Source organism: Lichenostomus cassidix, chromosome 2 (assembly GCF_008360975.1).
Source record: "Lichenostomus cassidix isolate B80296 chromosome 2, HeHo_3.0, whole genome shotgun sequence".
NCBI lineage: Eukaryota > Metazoa > Chordata > Aves > Passeriformes > Meliphagidae > Lichenostomus > Lichenostomus cassidix.
The window spans coordinates 3,937,464-3,962,268 of record NC_139482.1 but is presented as its reverse complement, the minus strand read 5'-3'; the positions used below and the strand labels follow the sequence as shown (position 1 = coordinate 3,962,268).

The window sequence follows — 24,805 nt, the reverse complement described above, 5'->3', positions numbered from 1 at the left end:
AGGTGTCACACTCAATGTCCGAACCACGCACTCTGTAAACACACACAAACGATTCTACTTAACGGCGCACCACCGCCCGGAGAGGTAACACTGCTTCACCCTCGGGGAAAAACGCTGCAAGAACCAGCCTGACACTCTGCAAAAAGCAGCTCAGCACACTGCGAGAAGGGGAAAACAACTCTTGAGGAGGGTCTCACTACGAGATCTCCGATTGCCCCGAAACACACCCCAAGAGAACACACGGTCAGACGCGACTTAATGCACTGCAAAAAGGAGGCAAAACGCTTCTCGAGTGGGGTCCCACTGTAAAGTCTCCCAAGCGCCCCGAAAGCACCACCCGAGAGAACACACCGTGAGCCACGAAGGTAATTACACAAAGAACTGCAGAAAGGGATATAAAAGGAGTCTAAGAGAGGGTCACACCGCACAATTCTCCAACAACGCCAAAAGCACTCTCTGAGAGAACACACTGTGAACCAGTTACAGGCACTAGAATTTAGGGACGGTCAACGTTTTTTTTTTTTTTCTTTTCAAAGCCCAAGTAAATCTCTCCCTAAAATACACACAACCAACAGTTTAGAGCAGATATATTATTTCCTTGTCCGAGAAAACCCACTTCTGACGCCAATTTAATGTCCCGTTCCACTCTAAAAGGGGGACTCGGGAAGGATTCTTTTAATGGATTTCTCGGACAAAAAAATGAAGCGCCAAGGCGGCAATATTATATCCGAAAACTGTTTATCGATAAAGAAAGGGTAAGCGTTCCGACCCAAGGGGGACAGGAAAAGGAACAAAGAGGGAAAGAGAGACAGAGAGAGACACAGAGAATACCGGACAAATCGCTCCCGCTGTACATCGGCCGTCCCGTCGGTGTTTGGCAGATGGAGTGTGCGCGGCGAGAGTCTCCGCGGCTCCCGGGCGGAGAGCAGGAACAGGGCTAGAGGCGGCGGCGGCTCCGGGCTGGGTGCAGGCAGGGTGCAGGCAGCAGTGGCTCTGGGCTGGGTGCAGGCAAGCAGTTCCGTCCACGGAGCAACAGCGAGCATGAGGTTCCTCCGGTGACGGAGCTGCCTCGGGCAAGCAGCAAAGCAAAGCAGGACACAGGCACACAACAGCAGCCAGGGAGAGAGCGGATTGCAGGGAGAAAAACGCGATGGGGGCGAGGGGGACAGAGCTGAGCCTCCGGTCGAACCCCTGCTCCCTCCGAAAAACCTAAAGAAAATGGCCGCGTTGTGACGCAGCTAGCTGCTTTTGTGCGCTTGGCTGTCCAATAGTGTGCTTTCCCGCACTTGGCTGTCCAATAGCGTGCTTTCCTGCTCAGTTTTCCGCGCGCTTTTTTCCCGGGCATCCGGGGATCTGTCCCACCAGCAAGGGGAGGAGGGTTGCCTGCAAATCAGCAGGGGAAGCTTTCTCTCTCCTGACTGGCTGCCAGGCAAAGCCTCTCAGGGGGCAGAGCTTCCAGAATGTACCCTAAGGAAGCTCTTCTTTACCTCATGTATAGCATATGCTGAGGCAAAAATAAGAATCAGATTGGTGTCTCACAACACCAAATCAAATTCTTCCTGGCTGCCCTCTTCACCCTGCGACATCAAGAGCAGGGCACAAAGCCACTGGAAGTCAATCAGGATGAAAGATGAAGGACAACCATTCCCTAAAAGCCTTCACTCATTGGGGATTAAAGTGTGTTTGATGTATTTGTTTGTGACCTGGGGGCTGTGGTCACTCTGCACTTGTTCAGTGGCCCCAGGGAGAGGATGTGTCCCTGCAGAAGTGACACCAAGGCGCCAAACAGGTTGAACATCTTCCTCCAGCTGCTAATTTCACCCTCAATGAGCTTCCTCTGAATTCCAACACATTTCACTGGATTTCCCACAGTTTCTCCCTTGTGATTTGGGAGAGCAGGAGAGCAGCTCTGATTTCCTTTCATCCAGAGGAAAATGAGAGAAGTGTCCAGAATGGTCAGCTTGCACCAGAACCCTCCTTTTTCATCTGGGCCATCATTCCCAGCACAAAGAGTGCAATTCTTCCCTGAAACTTCTGCTGCCCTTGGATGGCCACAGCCTCTGCAGGCCTCCAAAGAGCCACAGCAGAGAGACAGGGAGGTTCCTTCACACTTGATTTATTTCCTTCTTAAAATAAAATGACAAATCCTTTCACAAGATAAGGTAATTTAGGCTGCAGAAAGAAAGATGGGAGAGGGGAAAGGGATGTTAAGAAAAGCTGGTTTTTAATCTAGGGAAGCTCGTTTACCCAAGCACCCTTTAAGATGATGAATTGTCCTCCCTATAAAAAAAAAACAACCCCAAGAGTCTCTCTGACCTTTGGATTATAAATTATATAAGGGAAAGCAAATTCCCCAAACTAAAGACATTATTTTTTTTAAGACCTCTGCTGAACAGCAAAGAAAAAAAAAAGTACAGCATTTACCATGAAAAAAACTTCTTTGGTAAGTCAATCTCAAAGCTCTTTCAGCAGTACAGCAATTCAATTTGCCACAACTTGTATTTTTTGGTATATGAGATCTGAACAATCAAATTTCTCTGTGAATGGGAACTTCTAAAATGGTGTTTCTCAGTTTGTTTCCACTGAGGTTCTGCCTAAGGCAGAGTTCAAGGACAATAAAAATCTGTCAACCTCCTGCCTGATAAGGTTCCAGGCTCACTGGTAGAGCAGGGATATGCACTATGGACAGTGTGGTTCCACAACATTTCCCATATCCTGGGATATTTTGCACAGGTGGAAGTATTTCCCAATGTCAGTGATTAATCTTGGAGTGTATAAACTGCTTAAGAAAATGGACAAGCATTATACAGATGACAAGTTCTGATAAATGACAGAAATTGCTCATATCAGTTCATTTATGCTCTAAGTGACTACTGAATTACAGGTTTGAAGTGGGAACAGGTTGTCAAAGCTCTACAGCCTGTGCTAATGCACATCACACTCAGCCAGAATATCCATTTTTGCCCTTTATCACAGTGTAAAATAAAAAAAAAAAAGATTCCTGAATGTCAGCAATATTACAGAGATATTACACACACAGGCTTTGCCTATTCTGTGTGCCACTCAAATCACCTTTATTTCAAGAATCACGAATTCCTTACAATTACCTTCATTTTGTGACTGAGGTATTTACCTATTTTAGAGGTTAAGCAATTTCCTTAAAAATTATGCAGGGAGTCTCCAGCAAAGCACAGAGACCAATTCCACTTGACCACCTCTGCCAAAGGAGAAGGAGATGCACAAATCCACTCCCTTTGGACCCAGCTGTGGGGTTTTTGGTTTGCTGGGGGTTTTTTTGTTTTTGGTTTTTTTGTTGCTGTTTTTTTGGGGTTTTTTGTTGTTGTTGTTGTTTTCTCTTTTCCCCCACATGGAGTCATCTCAGGTGCCAAACTGCGTCATTTTTGGTGAAGGATCTGAGAGTTTTCAGCAGGGAATGAAAAAGCAACAGGCTTTGGAAGTGTTTGACTATAAGGCCCCAATAGTCTTCTACTGGGATTTGTTTCCAAATGTAAATATGTCATCTTGACAAGCTAAGTGATCACAGCTCCAAGCCATTCAAAAAATTCACTTTCAAAAGCATTCTGCAAAGTTTTAGGAGAGAGAATCTGTCTGTTCTACAGCATCAAACACAGCTAAAGCTCACATCAAATCAGGACTGAAAATCACAAATCTCCCAAAACATTACTTAGATTTTTTAACCATCAGCTCTGGTGAACATTACAGGTGGAAGTACCCTAGGTATTGAATTTTTCTACATAAAACAGGCACAGTGCAGAAATTATCGAAACATCTATTTCTTTAAAGCACATTTCAGTCCACTGACTGATATATTCAGTAATCATTTTAAGAGTGACAAACACATGGATAGTTTCCATCACAGGAAATCAACTTTATGATCCACCAGTTAATACAAGATTAAAACACAAACCTCTTTGTCCAAGTAAAAATAATCCATAAAAATAACACATATAACATTTCAGAATTTAAACTATTTAAAATCTCTGTTAAATCACACCTAGGGAAGATTTGCTCCTCAGTAACTGCAACATCCAAAATCCAACAGAAGATGTTTCAAACAATTTGCAAAGTTCAGGTATCAGAAAGGCTCAACTTCCCATTAACCTGTTTAACTCATCTCCAGCAAGAACTTCAATGTCTGTCTGAAAAGTTACAGCACTGTAATTTATTATATTCAACCCTTCAGAAATGACTGCTGATTAAAGACATCAAGCTAAGATACATGAAGGGGACTGATTTTCAAATGATGGGCGTTTTGCATTTACTCAAAACCATTTCTCAGAGCCTTAAGTGAAGTTTGCAAAGAATAGAACATAGAAATTAGTCTCCTCACAATTCTGTGCAGACCTTTCAAATATGCTGAAGTATATAAAATCGCCTATCAGAGGAACTTGAATTACTTACAGGAATAAAAGAGGACAGAAATGAAACATAAATTGCCACAAAACCTGAAGAAATGTCTATTCTTCCTTTATACTTTTATAGAACATAAATGAGCTTTAGCATATGAGCTGCCAACAGACATTGATGCCACCTTATGTCCTGTTTATCCTGGAGGGAATGAGAAATGCAGTATTCAAGCAGATTTTTCTGAGCCCAGCAATGTTTGAAATCCTATCCTTACATCATTTCCTGTTTGAAAGTGTTTTAAAATTGACAAAGAGTATTGAAGTCTTGAGAGAGAGATTCTACCTGATCACACAGGGATGTCTGCATTGCAGAATACACAGCTCCATGTTTTGCAAAAGGAGAAATTATTGGATATAAAGCAGCAAATGAAGGAATGTTCTGAGACACTCAGGAGGACACAATGCTGAAGGAAAACCAGAACTTACCTGATGTATGGTTCCATCAATTTCAACAGGAACGATGAAATCAGCATTGCTAATTGGCTGGAAAGAATGACAAGGAAATAATCAGCATTAAAAATAAGATTATTAGAGGGAAAATTTCGGGGGCATGAAAGGGAAAAGTACCTATTTCTGAGGAACAAGTTAATAATCAATAATCATTACTGACTACACAGATCCTTTCTGTGTCTGCTCTTAGACACACAGGTCAGAAGCCTCACAGCTATAATTCCACATGCTGCACTTCCCTCTTCTCTCCTATTTTTAAGCTTCATACAATGCTTGAATAACCCCCACTACCACTGAGTGTGCTCACCAGGAAAACATCTCTTTGGATTAACTCTGCCATCAAGTCTTTGTGGATACATGCCCATCAAGAAAAGCAGCTCTGCACTCCACATATTCTACTCAGGGTCATCAATTAGTGATTAATTAAAAATAAGTACAGTTGTAAAAGTAACACATAGTGGTCATATTTGAATCAGCAGCTGCAACAAGACTTAAGCTGTATAGCTAAAGGGTTCTAGAGATGCCAATACCAATCAATTTAATCGTGTAAAATTGCATTTTAATTCCAAAGGGAAGAGCAGGCACACTCTGCCCAAGTCCTTGAATCCATTCTTCCAGCTTGTCAAACACAACTTAATTCTCAAGATTTACTGTGAAAAACTGTTGGTCAAGCAAAATTGCTTTGGAAAGCAGGACAGTGTCCTTGTAGACCATTCAGGAGTACATAATCTAAACCTGGCTGGCCAGCAGTGGTGGCTGGGAACAGGCTGCTGACAGTGTTTACTGGTTCAAGGGGACACCACACTTAGGTATTGCTCATGCACTATGTCCATTCTAAAAAAGCAATCATGGAAACATGCCTGGATGAAGCTTGTAACTCATTCCATCATCTGCAGCCTGGAAATGGCTGAGACACAGCTGCCAAATTCAGTTTTAACATGACTGCTCAACAGGCAGTATCCTTCATGGGTAAGAGCCTAGAATGAAGGCTGGGAGCAATCTGTAACTGGGATTGCCAAGCTAAGGCTGGAAAACATCTTCATTCAGCTCTGTTAGATTTTCCCACCTGGTTTTCTGGATCAGTCAACAGGCTGATCTCAGCAACCACCAAGAAGATGCCCCTGAATTCTCTGTGGAACTGGAAACAGACTTCAAGCCCATTCAGGAGGTCAAAGGGGTGCCACAAAAGCAGAGAAGCAGCTATGATAGAGACTCAAGAAGCAAATCACAAACTGGTGAGTCTAAACAGGTGCTCTGTGAGAAATGGTGGGAAAAGAGGATCCTGCAGTATAAACCTGCTAGGATCCCTTTGATCCCATTCCCTGGAGAAACCAGATTCTAATTCCACTGACAACCAACCTTCCTGCCAGCAGAGCAAAATGACTGCAAGAATTTCTGTGGAGGGAAACACCCTCTCTCAGGAGCAAAGAAATAAGGAAGATGGTTTGATCTGACACCTGCAGGTGATGCATCTGAGGGCACAGGAGAGGAATCCTCTCCTCCTGACCAACCAGGATTGGAAACCAGACCTCCAAGAGCAGCTGGTGATGGACAATTCCATTCTCTTGATGACCCCTGTGCTGGTATGATCTGAAGAATTCCTCAAACACACACAGATCAATCTAGATTTTTCTTATCTGACACTGAGCAATCTCCCCTTTCTGCTTTGGAAAAAGACAAAGGGGATGCTCCCACCTGATCCATGCATGAAGCCCCTCACACAGAGAGGACACTCTGCAGCTCTAACAGCCTCAGAAGAGGTACACAAAAATGTTCTGATGCTTCACCTTAAAAAGAAACCCAAATGAATTGTGAAGAAGCCTCAGCCACCAGTTTTGCAGTGGGTGCCAGCTCCCTGCAGACTTTGAAGAGGCTTGCACACACTTGAAGGATTTATATATATGCATGACTCCCTTCAGCAAGAGAAATACTCTGCAGCAGCAGCAGAAAAAGAATAGGTCACTGCAAGCTGCTGAGGTTTTGAAATCCACTGATAAAACTACAGCTTTTACAGAATTTAATCCTACCAGCAGCAGCATCAACCAGAAGCCAGAGAAAACCACATTCTGTCTAAGCAACTTTGTTTTTTTCTAACAAATAAAACTCAGAGTTTTTAACACTGACCAAACTACTCCCAACTACACTTTTTCTTCCCCCACTTCAGCTATTCTACTGCTTTCTTGCTGGCACAAGAGATAAGGAAAGGAGCATGGACTGGGGGTTCTGTGCTCCTCAGGGAGGGAAAAGAGGGGGAAAGTCTGCAGCAATTTTCAGGCTAAAGGTTGGTGGGCTGTGCACATGAAGCATGTCTGTGTCTCCAGTGGGAACCACAGAGACAGAGCCTGAGAGAAGGCCATGCATTTCCATTGAAAACCTTCAGTTCAGTTAGAGCTGTTTCTAGTTAATTAAAAAAAAAAAAAAAACAAAAAACTTCAGCATTTAAAATGTTTTAAAAGTGTTTCACTGCCAGTTTTGAATAGGACTACATTCCACGCTTGCATGTGGTTTGATAAATTTTATACAAAACCATGTTTACATCTCCTTGATTTAATAATTTATTATTTTTTGCTTCTATTATTGTTTTATGATGGGAATGATAACTATCCCGTCTATCTATTCCTTTTTTACCTTGCCAAAGAACCCCAAACTTTATTCCTTTAATATGCATCTAACATGAAAGACTGGTACCTCCTTAAAGCTTCACAAATATGCAGGGGCATAAAAAGATGAGAATTACCCTCCTTCAGATGTTGCTGCCTTCATAAAGAGCACTTTAAATATTCTGCCTCTCCGGTTGTGTCAAAAAAACATGTAATCTGCATTTGAAATATGAGGCCTATTTCATAACAGAATTATGAATTCTAAAATATCAGGTGTTTTAAATAAAGCCTTTTGTACTGAAACTCTCAAATTCATGGATGCTTTTCCAGCTTTTAAGTGGGGAACCTGCCTGGTTAGAGCAGACATGTTTTAATGGAAGAAAAATCCCCAAAATACCCCTAAAATAAAAGAAACTGCAGAAGTAACTTGACTATCCAGGCAGAGCAGGGTGCACACAGGTGTTCAAACCCCTGCTCTGCTGGAATGTATCATTGTTTTTGATGACAATGATCTTAATTCAGCTGAAGAATTTCCCTTCCTGAAACAAAACCCAAACAGCACCACTGGACAGTGCCAGCCACCAGACAACTAAATTAATTTCCTCCAACATTTTGTTTTCTGTTACACATCCCCAATCAAAGGGTTTCATATTGAAATAATATCTCTGTAGCCCTAAGACTGAAATACTGCAGTAAGTCCAACATTTGCCCAGCTCTATTGACCTTACACAAAAAAAGGACCAGTTTTCTTTCTCTCAAACAAAACATTATTCACTGCTCGTCATGAAGTAGAATAATCTTCTGGTTTTCCTTAATTATCTACTTGACATCATTTAAATACCCATTAAATATCATTTGAATGAATGGAAGGATTAAAAGGAGCCCCCTAAGCAACACTCAGTCCTACAAGGGAGATTTACAACTGTGTCAACCATTAAACATGCACTTCTTTTAAATGGCTAAAAAAGAATCAATAACCACCTAAATTAAATCTCATTTTGTCTCAAAAACCAGGAATAAAAAAATCACAGTAGAACATTGCCCACAGGAGTCAGAAAGCAAACTTGTGTTTTTACCTTTCAGGTGACACTAAGCCTGATACTTCTATTTTATTATATACAATTAGATTTTTAAGTTCAGCTTTCCCATCCTACTTTTGACTTTTGTTTAAGTAGGAAGGCATGGCTCCTCCCTTCCCAAACCAGCTGTGGTTTTTATCTCCCTGAAAAGTTCTCCAGTGCAAGCTCAGTCTGGGTACAGGAGATGAATCTTGCACTGAGGCTGAGAGGTTCCCGTACACCACCATAAATTGTTCTATACCATCAGGCACAATAAAGACAGAGAGAAAAAAAATAAATCTTCATTTCAGTTCGAGGCACAGAGATATTTGTCCTAATATCTCCATATAAGGTTTGCTTTAAGTCAACAAAGAGAGGCTGCTGCCAAATTCTAACCACAACACGAATTGCAGTTTGCATTTTTAATTCTGGCAACTAACAAGCGAAGGATTATAAAGTGGAGTTGATGCTTGCAGTGAAAAATGGAGTGCAAGCACCTAGAAGACTACAAAGGTGGTTAATCTGGTTTGGTAGTAGTAAGGTAACATTATTAATTCTAATAAATTCTCCCATCAATGTGTAAAGCCAGCAGACACTTTATGATGCATCAGATTTGCTAATTAGAAATGCTATCAGTACGCTGAGCCAATTTAGACTATTTGTATTTCTGAAGTCTCCTAAGTTCAGCTGTACTTACACAATAAAAAAAATACCAGTACTTTCACCTCATGCTGAACTCTGGAGGGTTACAGAAGCTGCTTCTTGAAGATGACTGACTCATCATCAGCAACTAAATGGTATTTGCTTTCCTGCTCTGAAAACTAAACACTCAAGAACACTTGCTGTGATCAGGGCAGAAACCTGACCAGCAAAAACAACTCTCCAGCAAGAGAGAAGAGCCACCATTGGTGCCCAAAATCTCCTGGTTTAAGGTACATCTAACCTAACATAAAGCTGTGCTCATTTTCCAATCTCCTAGAGGAACTATGGCATCATTTACACTGCAAAAACAAAGCCCTATTTACAAAGCAACAAATTTTGTACTTGTTAAAAATACATGTCCTTGCTGGAATATTTAAAGCCATGAAGTCAATACCTATTGCACGCCTTGTAGCAGCCAGAATGATTTTTTTCAAAAAAATGAAATAAAAAAGCCCAGCCATCTCTGGTGTTACTCCCCTGAGAGCTAAATTAGGATGAATAATCACAGGAGAGGCCATGAGGACTCCCAGGCATCCTGGGAGAGCCTCTAAGAGGAGTTCAAGTGTTAAGAGGCTTAACAGTTCCTCCAGCATTCACTGACAGATTCAAGCTGCAAGAGATCCCTTTTGAATTTACTTACCTTAAATGAACTGTGCACTAAAGTCTCATCTAAATCAATGACCACACACTTCTTCCCATAGTCTGATGCTGTCAGTTCTGGCAGGAGGTATTTAGCTGGTGGCTATAAATAAAGAAAAGAGGAAGACAACAAAAAAAAGTAAAATCTCTATGGAAGGGGCACCCTTCTGTCAACATTACTATTCTAGTAATTACTGGGAGTTGGAATACTTGACTTGAAATCAAATGCTTTGCTGGGCTCATCCCAAGTGCATGTATGGATATTAATGGCTCATGCAATTGCAATACCCATACCGACTTTTCTTTTTTAAATTGTTTTCTAGAAGAGAGACTTGTTTAGAATGACCTCCAAAAGCACTGGAAATTGAAATGGTAGAAGACCACCACTGGCTAAAAAAAAAGCAGAGAAAACCAGGATATTTGATACAACAATACGTTTTCCCAGTGGCCCTTTCCCTAATGCCAGGTTTGGGTTGCTGTTGTTATCCTACTTCCAGTCAATGCCATTTTCAGCCATATCAGGCTGATGGACATTTACACAAATCATTATTTCTGCTTGCCATGAAAAATGCTGAAATGGAGCAATCCATCCTGATGGAAAACAACATTACTAATTTTATCTCCCAGGACATGTCTTCACTCTTGTTTTTACCACTTAGGAGGGTGGTGATCAACTTCCATTTGAATTATGCTCCCAGTCAAGGTATCAGAACTGCAGTGAAGAACCTAAACTGGGCTCTTCTAGCTCACTGCCCTTGCTAAAAATGGCACCAATTCCATGAACTGACAATTTTTCTGAAAGCAATGCAGACAGTCTCATATTCTTCAGATCATTTCCCACTCCAACAGCCCAGTTTGCAATAAAAGTATGTTACTTTAGATTTTGGTACTGGATATTTTCTGAAATAACAGAAATGGGAGAGAATGCTTCCATTTGGAGCTGGAACACTGCTGCCACTCAGAGAGGGATTTTTTGATGAAGGAAGAAGATTAGCTTTAGAGAAGAGCATCAGTAAGGGAAAGCTCAAGACTGAGAGGAACTTAAATAAATTTAGAATTGGATACAGAACTCTAACTTCATTCTTTTCCCATCTCTATCTGTTCACTGTTGCTGTGGTAAGGAGGCATCACTTGATATATATTGGCCAGTGAGGCCTAATGAGCTCTTGTTTAATTTAAGCACCTAACAAATGAGATTCTGGACTTAATTTAAGTGTCTTTAGCTAAAGTGCAAGTTCTTGGGGCATTTTTAGGAGTGTTCACTGAAATTGATTTAGTTCCTTACAATTAACATTGACAACAGCTCCCTCAGCCACCAAACTGGAAGCTGCCCTGCCTACAAAGCACTTGTCTCATTTCCTCTAAGCACACATCTAAAAATGACCTTCAAATTCTAACAGCTTCTGCCTAATGCCTGCAAAGGCTCCTTCCATCACAGCCACCCAACCAGGCTGAAATTTATACAAAACCCTGTCTAGGTTATGGACATTCCCACAGCTGCTTCAGCTCCAACTCTGCCTGTTGGCAGCTGGGACCAAACCTAAGGGATTTTGGTTTCTTATTCAAAGCCTAAAGGGTATTTAGCACCCCACCTCAGTTTTTCATATTAAGAAGGATCCAAACTTGCAACCTAAACGAACTAAAAGCTTATTGAAGGAAAAATCCAACCCATTTAAAGACAATAAGCTTCAGAACACATGTTGCAATACTTCTTGTCTGAAGATAAAAAAATAGGTAAGAACATCCCAAGAAACCTTAAACATACTTTAGAAAAAAAATAATAATTCAGTTTATTGTTGTACTGAAAACTCTTATCTCGTTTGAATTTTTGACTCCATTAATCTGCACAAGCAGTTCAAAGCCAGAAATTCCTTCTGCTATGTGAATTCTTTATCAAACTGAAAATATCTAAATGAAAAATATATGGAAGCAGATATTTTTCCATATAAAATATGCATATGAAAAATATGAGCAGTCTTACCACAGATATCTTTAGTTTTTTAGCTGGAAACTGTTGCATTTGTCATCAAGAAAAGGATGGACACTCACCAAGGACTACAAAATGCAAGAATTTTCATCTCTAAGAACCCAAATTCCTTGACTGCACAGCGAGGCAACTTGTGACTACTTTTTTCACCCACCTGCACCTCTGCTTGCTCAAAAGCAGTGGCTGGGAGAGGCACAAGCTTACCTGTGGATCTACACAGAGATGTTTGGTACTGCTAGAGTTTCTCTCCCTTTTCAGGATTGCTTGAGGAGATCATGTGCAATCACTGACCTAACTTTATCTAACAAGGGCACCACCAATCCTCCTACAAGCTTTGGCATCCTGAGTTCAATCTGATCTTGTTTCCTGAAGTTCACACGTTTAGAGATCAGAATAAATGAATTTTTCATTTCACAGCATGCAATTCTGTTGCCCTCAACTGTGAAAACACATTCACCCTCTGGTAACGTAACAGGGGTAAGGAAATTGTTCTGAAGCTGAAGTCACTACAAGTTGTGAGGCTTCTAAATAGCTGGTGTAGGACTTTGGAACAAGGGTGGCATTTTTGAGGCTTTTAGGAACTTGAAAGCATTTGTATGCAAAGTATCAGCCCATTTGTTTTGCTGTTCAAGCTTTCTGATCCAAAGCAATTTCCACCTGTCAAGGGTAGCAAAGCTTTTAGGCAGAAACAAGCATTACTCAACATTGTACTTTAATTTTCTCACTAGAAGAGACATACCCAAGAAGAGTTCTAAATACCAGATTTCCATCACAGTTAATAGTGAATAGTTATGGAACTTCAATAGTATCTTTTACTTTTTACACATATCAGCTTTAAAGATATCTGAGATGGTTAAGGATATTTAATTGTGGCTAACAGCAACTCATATTTACTATGCAACACTCCCCGAAAAGCTGCAGACTTCCACAGAACTCAGCAGAAAAATAACACGTGGTTGCTCACTGGCTTGGTCTTCCATTGCAACAAGACACAGACTGCATACAAGTTAAACTAGTCACTGTTTGGGATTTAAGCATTCCAGCCAGGTCTCGTGGCTGTTCAGCTCAACAGACCTTGTAGTGAAACGACTGCTGCACTGCTTCAGTCCCGTGGAAATAGTATATTCCCTAAGAAAAAAAAAAAAAAAAAGGGGATGGTGGCGGCAAGAGAACAGGACTTTTGGTTGAAGCATAAACAGCTGGTCAACACAAATCTTTCAGAAAATCACTGTATAGAACAATTATCAGCTTTCCTCCCTGTAGGCTTGTATTTCCCACAGAGACAAGTTATCAGAATTAATAAGCACTTTTTTTTTCTCTCTCTACTGGCAATGTTGTCAAGCCTAAGTGCAGCACATTAATTTAGTGTTCGTGTTCTCCTCAGCTCACACTATGGGCTGCACTCTGCAGAGCTAACAGCTTCTCCCAGCAGTTATGTGCAGAAATCCTCTTCCAGAGATGAATGATTCCTACTTAAAGCACAGCTGCCAGAAGATGCCAGCTCCTCTCGTGTTACAGGCAGTTGCCAAAATTTCTTCTAGAAAAAGTTATAACAAGGAATTACCTAATGTAGGTGAGGACAAGGGGAAAAACCCCAATATCCCTGAGCTAAGATTTAACTTCTGCAGGGATTCTGAGGGTTAATTTTGATACCACTTGTTAATAGTGGAATTTTAAACTGAATAAAATAAATGGACACTCCAACTCATTAAAGAGTAGGAGAAGTTTAACAACATCTCATTTAAGATGTTGAATGAGAGAGGCTTTGTATTTCAATCTACCTATTCAAAAGAATAAAAAAATAATGATGTTGCTATGGGACTACTCTGATTTGGGGGTTGGAATGAGATCATCTTTTAAAGTTCATTCCAACCCAAACCATTGTATGATTCTATGATTTCTCTACCATACTCCTTTCCAAACAAATCTGAGAAAAATCAATGAAAAATCAGGCATCCTGAGTTACATTTAACAGATTTTTAATTAGGTCTATCACAGTGTGTCAGCTGGTAATGTTTTGGTTTTTTTTTTTTTTTTTAAATTTTGTGTTTATTTCAGCGCTAAAAATAAATAATTTTCCAGTATTAGGAAAACAATCAATTATGCTGTTGCTTAATCTATGCCTTATCTGGAAATAGTTTCAAAATATGAGCTACAAACATGATAAAGTTCAAATCTGAAAAACAAAGTAATGCTGTCTCTGTTTTCTGAAGAGCCTAACTTGAAGCTGGAATATTTCTTATTTAGCAGTCAACTTTATCAATAACCAAGTGAAAACTCATATTAAGTCAAGCTTTTAAATTAAGTGCAATTAATACAGGACAAATCCAATTGAGCAGCAGATCCATTTCACTGAATTGCACACATAAATGCAAATAAAAGCAATGCACAACGCACAGAAAGCAATGGAACTTTTCAAACAGGTGACCTCAGCAGACTGCCAGGTTTAACACACGATAAAAAAACACGAGAAAGCCCCAGAAATCCTCATATTTTGACTGGAGGCTTCAATTTGAAAGTGGGGAACGAGCAGAGCTCTTTTTAGTCACTTAGGAATTCCTCAAACACTTGAAGTGATGACATTTGCAACGAGCTCTGTGAAAAGTAAATGTCTGCTTAATTGTGACCAAGCTCACTCTGTGTCTGCCTAGAAGATTTTTCTCCTGGTTTGTACAAGACCTGCAGTTCAAACAGCCCAGTTCTCCTCCCTATTTAGCAGAGCAACAGGAATTTCTGCTTTAATGGGTCTGAAACACAGCTCAGAGCTGTCCTGGAGCAAACCTTTGGGCTCCAGCACTCAGGACCAACACCCCTCGTAAGACTGGCAGAGCAACACTTGAATTTTAGGTGTTTTTCCTAACAGAACGCTGCATTTTCTTTCCTAGCACTCTCTGCATGGGCAGCTCCCTGGTGCCTTTATTTAGATGATGACACAGTGCTGCTGGCGGGTTTCTCAGAGCCAGCAGCACTTTGATACTGGGCAGTAAATGTCAGCCCAGTGCCTGCAGGCAGTGGTTGCCTGACAACACTGCCCTGTCCTGCTGCAAGAAGCAGCATCAGATGGCACTGGAGAAGGGAAGGAGAGTGTTTAAAGTCACCTGCCTGCTGGGAACTCTCTGTCATGATGGCAGGGATAAGTTAATTTTACTGCCTTGTTAGTGCTGGGAATGTATGTCTGCAAAATTACAGCTGAGCTTTAAAAGAGAAAAAAAAAGTATCCCTTCTTGAATCATTCATTTTCCTACAACCACCCAAATCTAGCAGAGCACTGCTTTAACATTGCAAAGACAGTGTTCTAACAAAGCACCTCATTTCATTTCTGTACCTGTCAAAGCTGTACTCATTTATCCTTCCAAAATTTTGTTCCTTTTGAATTCTTATTCTGTTAATACCTACAGCCACTCTTGGGAAAGATTTTTTATTCCAGGTCAGAGCACAGCCAGAACACGTTTCATGTTCAAATAATTCCTAGTGGAGCAACTACAGCCACCTAATAGAATTTGGCAGGTATGTAAAAAAGAAAAGTAGTTTGGAAAATCAGTATTTTTCTGATTTACATCGGAGGTTTTCTATTCCTACACTTGCATATACCCAAATCACATGCATGTCCATGCCTGTCTGCATACACACATGCATGAGCCATAGCAGAAATCACAGGGAAGCAATAAAGAGGAATTTCCAACAGTTCCTAAATGCAAGAAAAGCTGTTGGAAAAGGAAGATCTGCACAGTCACAGTGATCTCCTGGCACTGTTGCACTGCAGCACAGGCAGGGGTTTTCCGACAGGAGGTTTTGTAATGCTGGGCTACGTGAGAAGGAAGGGAAAGAGGAAAAAGAATGGCATCTAAGGGAATATCCAGGTCTTTAAAGGCTACCAAATATCTCAAACAAGAGGGCTGGGTCAGTATCTCCACACATCAGCACTGCTGTTTTCTGGGAAACTCCGCGATGATAAAGTATTGTAAACAGCAAAGGAGCTAAAAAAAAGTAGTATTTTCAGCTTTACAAAGCCTAAGCCTTCCATCCTTGTAAAAAAAAAAAAAAAAAAAAAGGCAGCTTTTTGACCAAAAAAGGTTAAAACTAATTAAATTAAAAGCTTCAGTTTGAAGGACTTCTTTTTTTTTTCTTCCTTTTATTTAGCTTTGAAAAATAATTCAGATGCCAAACAGCATTCCAAGTTTAATCCAGGGAAGATAAACAGAAATATCAAGGCCCATAAAGCAGCAGCTGATACCAAGAGCATCATGTCAAACAAGTGCAGTAATGAGCAATAGTCAGTGTACTGTTTTCTTAATGTGACTTATTTCAAATAAATTATGCCGTTTCCAACTCTTCTTTTGAACTGGAATACAGGGGAAAATGAGAGGAAAAGGTCTTTGTAACTGTGTCTCACATGGTGATGATGAGTCACCTTTTGCCTCTTTGAAATAAGCAAATTTCAGACTACTTCATGTGTTTTCAAAATGCTAAAAATTCAGATGAAACCCAGAAAAAACCCAAACTCTTCTTTCAGTGCCTGTAGAACACATGCAGTTCAGTTCACCTCTGGGGATACAACATTACAGACAGAACATAAAATCCTTTTGTTAACATGCAACACAAAACAGACCTGTTAGACTGCAACATGAAATGAATCAAAGCAAAAGTCATGAAAATTATTAAAAGAAAAAGGGATAAAAATACATACACTTGGTATAGGCATGACCTGCATCTGGTCACCCTGGGGAAAAAGAAAAACAAAAAATCACTGTAAGGGTAATGGCTTTTAAAGGGTAGAACAAAGGTCTGGAGCAGTAAATGTAGCACTCAAACATTTTAAACCAAAAGTTCAAAGTATTCAAGAAACCAGGGTAAAAAAAAAATAAAAACAGGATTTTGCATTTTAGTTGCTGAAATGATCTGTTAGTATACTGGCATTTATGATTTTTAGGAGACTGGACTGATACAACCCATGCTATGATTAATAAGAGATGGCAATAAGAAAGTACTTGTATTTACTGGAACTTTTTCAGCTTTAAGATCTACTAATGGGTATATTTGTCCTCTTTCACTGCAGCAACAAGAGGCTGAGCCAGACCCTGGCAGCAGGGCAGAACCTCACTCCTTGAACTCGACTTCATTTGAGACAACTGACTTGAAAAATCAGCACTTTCACTTAGGCAGCAGCAAAATGTCTGAGAAGGACATAAAGATGATAAACTAATCCAAGGAATCCCACTTTTTTCACCAAGAAAGAAGCAGCAGTACCAGTGCTGCTCCCATGGTCTCACTTTTGCACTGCATTTGGGAGAAGGCAGAAAAGTCTTGGCCAGCTTGACCTTTCCTTCTCATCCTCAGACATGCAGAAACAAGGACAGCTCCAAAATGGACAAAGCCTGGCCACAGGGCCACTGAAATGTGTCTGAGATTTTTGTAGCAGGAACTCTATTTTCTCATCTTTCTAATCCTTCAAAACCAACTTTGTTTTCTGGTGGGCAGAGCACATAAAAAGGGGAAGCTGATCCTTCTACCAGAGATGTTGCTTGGGTAGATGACTTTATTCTTTAATATTTGGACAACACAGGCTCTGATCTCCAGCAGAGGAACTACTGAAAGAGTTGTTTTCAACACCAGAATAGCCTCTTCTAGCTGAACAAACCTCCTGCTTATTTGTTCTCAAGTCTACCAGTGTTGACACATCACTGACAAACAGAAATGATTCAGTATTATTTTTAAAGTGCTCTTTTTTAATGCTGCTCAGCAAAAACTTTTACTGAAGTCTGACCAGAATCCTGAGAAGCTGAAGGAGCAACTAGAGAGCAGCAACTACCATGAACTTTTAAAAAATCTTGGTGCTAGTAAAAAGTACCTGATTTCTAGAAAAACACATACACACACAAAAGCTAGTAGGAATCCAAGTTTTCCTCAGGGTAATAGCAATAAGAGAAAAAAAATATAATTCAGTATGTTAATGTCCCGTTAGTGGAACTGACTTTCAAAGGAACCCAAACCCAAAGTTGCTAAAGGACTTGCATTACTATTTGCTTTATTTTTCTCACAGAATTCCTTAAATTAAAAAAAAAAAAGGGCACATAAGCAAATTTCTTAAGAGGAACCCTAGAAGTACCTATGCAAAAATCCAAACAGTAATGATGAGAACAGGAAAAACAAGCAGAAAGAACTGTGAGATTCTGCAGGGAAAGCAAAAGTGCTCATGAACAGGCAAATGCTTTGTAAAAAACAAGCCTGCTCTGGGAAACTTCTTCCAAGTGTCCTGCCTCATTTCCTACTGCCTTGGAACAGGAAGGGAAGTGGGTCATACCGGCATGGTTTGAAAGAGATGACGGATGAGCGCATTTGTTGAAGGCTTTCCACGAGCTCCTGATGTTGGTCACAGAACAAAGCTGTTCCTAGAATGCCAAAATTTCCCTATTGTATCACTAAGACAACCCAGGAACTGATTTGTCCAGCCATTGAAATCAGTTTTTTTTGTCCAGCCATTGAAATCAGTTTTTTTTTTCCATGGTACACTATATACAGATGGAATGATAAATCCTATCTTTTCCTTCAGCTACATAATTTTGGTTTGAAACACAACATTTCCAGCACTGTGCTGTTCATTAGCACTGTCTGTGGTCATGTGTGGGCTCAATAAGCACCAAGTGACAGGCCACACTATTTTGCTTTTTTTGCAGAACAGTCTGTATTCAAAGATAAGGAGCTATTTCATTTTAGAGAAGCAGCTGATCAAAATAACAGATTTATCCTATTAGTTTCTTTGCCAGCACAAAGCTTAATTCTAGACCATGACAGGTTCTTTAAAAACAGTAGTACAGTTATTATTTGACTCTTCACTGATTCAACAAACCCTCAAGCTTTGTCTTTTAATAAAGAAGACTTTTTGGGAGGCAAAGAGGGTCAGAATGAGTGAGCAAAGAGACAACAAACATAACTACGGAGAGGGGGTTTTATTTTCTAAGAAGACCTTCCATATCACATGCTGGTGTTGACCAACAAAACAAAACGTGGAATTTTCTTGCTCTGATCAGCAAAGGTTAAGCAGGAGAAAAAGCACAGTGATTTACATTTATCTCAATTATCTTCCTCCACACTGGAGAGAGTGAGAGTGATTTCCATGTCTGCTCAGAAAGCCTGTCACTAATGGTGTCCTCATCAAAGAGCCCACGCTCCTGCTGCTCCTCCAGGTCTCCAGCACGAAGCAGATGCCACTTTGACCTCAAGAACGTGCTCCCTGAAAGCTGTTTTTCTCATTTTGCTGGACCATATTCATGTGGGATAGAGAGAAGATCCTTTTTGCTGTGCTGTGTTATAAAGAGAGATCCCTGATGCAGACAAGAGTTTTGCAGACACAACCACAGGTCATCTACACAGCCTTCTAGCATCACCTGGGAGATGATAGCATCATGCAGTGGGGAGGAGCCCTAAATTTTGTAGTGGTTAGGATGGATAAGGTGGAAATTCAGTGACAGGGAAAGCAGAGGGAGCAGCTGCAGCCCCCAGAAAAAAACTCCTCCTAATTCTGTCTCCTTCCCTGTTGAGTGTGGATCAAGAGCTTCTCCTACAACCCAGCAAGTATCAAAATCCCTTTCCTTATTCATGCTTCACCTCATTAACAGGAGCCATCTGCCTGCTCTGGATCTCACTGGGAAACAAAAGCAAGGATGACTCCAGTGGAAGTGGGTTTGGGAGTGAAATGGCAAAGTGCCCACAGACTTGTCAGAACTCCTTCACCCACCAGGACTGAAAGCAAAGGGAAAAAAGAGTGAAGTTTGCATCCAGATTTTCTCACCTTTCTCTATCTAGACCTCTCCTTGTATGAATGAAATATATATCCACAAACACCTCAAAAGACAGGTAACAAAATTACCCAAAAGAGAAAACTTACATCCAGAATACACACAAATTGAGTCGAGCTGCTAACTGAAGAACGGAAATTGAGATTAGAATTTATCCCGAAGAAACCAAAGCACAACTTCCTCTCCCAACACCCTAAGCAAAAAAGTGGCTGGAAGGTGTTGGGGAGCTGCCTGCTGCTGAGGAGGCAGGAAAAAATTCCCAAGGATTTAATAGGGATGAACACTGTGTGCTCCCAGTGCCACATCTGGCTCAGCATCCGAGCTGCAGGCAGGCTGATATACCCATTTATCACAGATATCACACCTTACAATGCATCTTCATGCTGTGCTGAATAGCTGCTGCATTTGAAGGAAAACAAACAAGCCACAGTTTCAGTAAATACAAGTTATTACTGAAAAAAATGTTGTATTGAAACTTTAAGAGACAGAATGGACCATTCATTACCAGTATTAGAGTCACACTTGGACAAGCAGCTGCTGTGAGTAGAAGGTGTAAAAGTGAACTCAATACTTTAAAGAAGTTTTTGGGCTTACCACCTCCCCCCCCACTTACAGGATAGAATTCAGCACTGAAAAAAACCTGTTTAATCAAAACCATGCTCAGTTTGGTGTTTCTTCCAATCCCATGAAGAAGTGACAGAACACTTGACATGTCATCATCACTTGACACTTGACATCATCAAGTCACATCATGAAGCACTGATTAATCTGAAGCACTAATTTCATGTTTTTCTGATAGAGCCAAATAATAATAACAATAAAAATTGCATCACACATCACAGTAACTCTGAACAAAATTTAAGTACTGTGTTCTCAATTACTTTATAAAATACTCTCCCCCACGTTCCCTCCTTTTGAACAGATCAGCATTTTAAAAAATCAAGATTGCTAATTAGAAGGAAGTTGGCTCATTACATCAGCTTCAGAATATGCCAGAAGCAGCACAGAACACTGAATTCCAGTAAAACCAGCAGAAGCTTCCCCCATTCCTTTCCTTCCTCTGAAGTCTTTATCACCAGTTTTCATGTACCAACTCCACTGAACAGTAAAGACATAAAGAAAGTACATCCAAGCCATTTTATACTCATTTCTAGTGGTAAATTGCTGACATTATTGTGCAATTTTCCTTGTCCATTTTTAAGGGAAGGGTCACAACACATGGACTGACTGGGCCTGGCCAGAAGTGAACTGTGATGTGATAAATAATTAACAAAACATAAAAGAGAGAGCAGATTTAACTAAGTGACCATCTGAGCAGCAGCCTAACAGAATTTTAACAATTCTAACCTGGCAGTGAGACTAATGCAAAAAAAGAGCTTTATTGAAACAGCAGAGGAATTTAAGCAGTGGGTTGTCAGGTTTTATTTTCTTTCCTGAGAGGCAATTTTGTCATTCCTGGACATTTCATTTCAGCAATTTAGAATCCAAGGCCCACTGTTGCTTCCCCTACCTTACTTATTTCTGCATCTAGACAAGATGCTCAGTGTAACTCCACCAAATTCAAGCAGCCTGCACAGCTCTGAAACAGCTCTCCTGGTAAAAATCACCAGCCTGGCAGTGAAACATTATTCAAACATATCCAAGTCTTCAATGCTCTTTTTATTTCTTAAAAAGAATTTTCTACTTTGCATGCTAACACTCAAAATAAAAACAGCATAAAGAAACACATATAAAGTTTATTAGTCTTTAACACTGCATGTAAAATAGCAATGTCACAGACTTATTTGACCTCAAGAACCACCTAGAAGTTTAGCTATAGTGATTTCTTCTACAAAGATCTGAATATCTGAGTGCCTTTCATTCAATTGAAGAAAACACACTCTTTAATTAAATTCCCTTCAACATATTCTTTGAATTTTTTTAGTCTCCTAAGTTTTGATCTGGTAGTTTTAGGAATGCTGTGATTTGTGTCCTGGTCTTGTGTACAAGTATTGCACAACTCCAGAGCTGCTCACTAAGGCAGCACAGGGTGAGGATGAAAACTTGGGTGAACACACATGCAATCTCTCAAGGCTTAAGATTGATTTAGAAAATAATTGTTTTGCAAAATGCAGTCTGGAAACCACTGACTCCAGACCATTTTAACTCATGTTTTTCTACAGAGAAAACCATCTTTGCTATAGATCTTTCTTTCTCATGAACTCCCATTTTCTCTCAGCTGTAGTTCTGCCAGTTAGCCTCACTTCTGCCTCTTTTCCATTCCCCAGCATAGTGGAAAGGAAATTTTAGTAGCTTCCTTTGGTTTCTCAGACGAATGTGTGCACACATGCTACACACTCCTCAGCTTCCCCTTCAGCACATCCAGGCTAGATTTCCCTCATTTCACTCGAAATGTACCTTGGCTAGCAGAAGAAGTCTAAAAATACATGTACAATCCCTCCTCCTGGCAGGATTTTCAGTGCATTTTACCTCTGTGTGAGCAGTTTCAGCAGGAGCTGTTACAGTTCAGACTTTACCTCCACATGTACTCTGAATCTCCATCACTTTCATCTGCTTTCCCTCCCTCTCTCCCACCAAACAGCTCCTTGCTCTTTCCTCTGAGCCTTTCAGAATTCAAACACAACCAGCAACATTCAAACCAGAACAGAATGGACTGGACAAGGTAAATAAGGAATCAGCTGCATCAGACGAGAAAAACTAGGTGAAAAGCAGAAGGGTAAAAAAACCCACAGAGACATCTCCATTTCTGCTATTATTCCCCACCATGGATTCACCTGTGCTTGCAATCTCAAAGCTCTGGAAACTGTAGGGTAAAGATGCCATTCCTATGTTTGCCATATTGAACTGAAATTCTTCAGTTTGTAACACAAATGATCACAGTGTTATCAGATGTAAAAAGAATATATAAATTTGTGTTGCAATGTATGTATTCTATCTGTATTTGCATCTAAAATGTCTATCCATTCATCTGACTCATTAAATAAAACTTGATAACCTGGAAAAATGGCCAAAAGCTGCAATCTCTGGGCTCAGAATGTATTAAATATAAGTGAATTGCTTAGAAAAACAAGGTCCAAATAATAATGGTGCTTTTGATTTGTTTTTACGTCACCAAAAACCCTTTAAAGTGATATTCAGAAGGTTCCACTATGGTCTAGTGGACACATTTTACCCTTCCTGTAAACAGGAAAGGGAACCAAAGCTGGAGACAACTCAGCAGCTGAAATTTTATGAGAAGTCTACATTTTTTTTAGTGTCTTAGTCAGATTTTAAATGCTGGTTCCTTATAAAATGTGTAGTGCCAACACCCTCAACAGAAATATTAGCTTTATATTACAGATGAATAGACAGTTATTAGCAATCCACCACCAAACCAGTAATTTTTCCTGTAACTCACAGCTGTTCCCCTTGAAGAAAACCTGTTAAGGCAAAACTTTGGAAGCAGAATTAAGCCTTGCCTACAAAAGACGCACACAACAGCAAAATAAGAGAAAATCCTGACCTTCTGAAGTCCTCCATTCTCCTCCACCAAAGGAGGCAGAGCACTGGTGCTGTTGGTAGATGGTGGCTCGACATTGTAGTCACGAAAGCAGCAGAATAAGGTGCTAAAGATACTTCGACTCCTCTGCTTCTTCAAGCTGATATTACATTGGGACACTGGAAAAAAAAAACAAATAGCAGGAAAATAAATTCATGCAGCACAGACCTGGTTTTCTAGACCACAATAACTCAACTGAAGATATATGGTTGTTATACCCAGAAGTCTTTATCAAGTCTTAAGATTACAGAGATTTTTCCAGCATATTGAGAGCCCTTTCTTCTGTTTCAACACATTTTCTCCCTTGTCAGACTCATACAGTGACATCTTGGAACCAACCTGGAACTCTGCATAATCACACCCAGACAGCACAGAGAGTTTTTAAGGTAATATCCAAAGTGGATATGTAATTATACAAAATACCTCTCTGCTAAAATGTGTCCCTGGACTGAGGAAGCAGAGAGGACTGATCTGAACCAAAAGAGACACACTAAATGCCTACTGTGGTGTTTCTAGACAACTACACAACCACATGTGGAACATTTAAAAGTCCTGCAAGGGTCAGGAAAAGCTCTGAGATGTTTCCTCTGCTAGTGTTTGACAGCTTTGCTGGAGGACAAAAGACACAGAGGCTGCAGGAACAAGGGTGATACTAAAGAAACAAGAGCTCTGGCCTTGATTTTCAACTTGCTGGTCTACCAGGATAAAAAAAAATCCCTAAGTGGTAAAAATATTACATACAGCTGAATGAAAGCAAGTGCAGCATTTTTAAAGACTGAAAATTGTAGTTAAAAGCAATAGTTTAGAGAAAAGAAATGCACATGTGACATCTAGGGACTTCCCTCAGAAAAAAATCTTAAACACACATTAAAATAAAAGAGAATAAAATAAAAGAGCTGGAGAAAAGTTTTAGAATATTTTAAGTAATACTTGATTTGTTCACCAAATATTTTAATGATCTATTATCATAGTTCTAGATAATACTTAGAAGTATTTGTTTCTCACATCAGGTAGGAAACCAAATTGTCCCCCATCCCAAAGCCAGAGGGTAAGTGAAATTCTTAGTAAGTCCCATCACACACATCGAAATGTAATTCCCCATCTTTCTTCCCCTCACAGATTATTAGGGAACTTCCACATGCATCCACCTTCCTCCTGGCAGTACAAATGTATCCAGTGCAACCAAGGAAATCAGCCACAGAAATACAAATAACACTATTATTAATAGATAAAGAAAAATTCAGTGGAAGAAGAGCTATGTATGGAATGGAACAGATCTCCCTGCAAAACCTGAGGGATTCCATCACAGTCTGAAGGTGTGCAGGTCCCCACATGTGCTTTGACAACAAGGACAGAAAAGCAGGGAATGCCCTTAGATCCCTGGAAGTGTCCAAGGCCAGGTTGGACGGGGTTTGGAGCAACCTGGGACAGTGGAAGGTGTCCCTGCCATGGCAGGGGTGGAACTGGATGAGCTTTAAGGTCCCTTCCAACCTAAAATATTTTAGGATTCTGTCATTTTCATATTTGCCAAAATACTTTTTCACTTTAAGGCAATGAGCAACACCCAGGTTCAGTTATGAATTTCTATTAAGAGCAAAGCATACCAGT

The 24,805-nt window shown here is 40.3% G+C and overlaps 1 protein-coding gene across 3 annotated transcripts in view; it reads right to left on the bottom strand.

The window, feature by feature from the left end:
* Positions 1–24,805, bottom strand: part of CTDSPL (CTD small phosphatase like) — an 87,518-nt gene that overhangs the window by 14,459 nt on the left and 48,254 nt on the right. The window contains exons 2-6 of one of the 3 annotated variants that reach the window (XM_085050163.1): positions 23,162–23,316; positions 16,551–16,583; positions 12,938–12,991; positions 9,878–9,979; positions 4,854–4,910 (exon numbers count right to left, since the gene is read on the bottom strand). In XM_085050163.1, the coding sequence (XP_084906289.1) occupies positions 4,854–4,910; positions 9,878–9,979; positions 12,938–12,991; positions 16,551–16,583; positions 23,162–23,316 (401 nt within the window). The remainder of the gene's footprint in view (positions 1–4,853; positions 4,911–9,877; positions 9,980–12,937; positions 12,992–16,550; positions 16,584–23,161; positions 23,317–24,805) is intronic. The other 2 variants (XM_085050164.1, XM_085050165.1) reach the window with 2 other exon arrangements.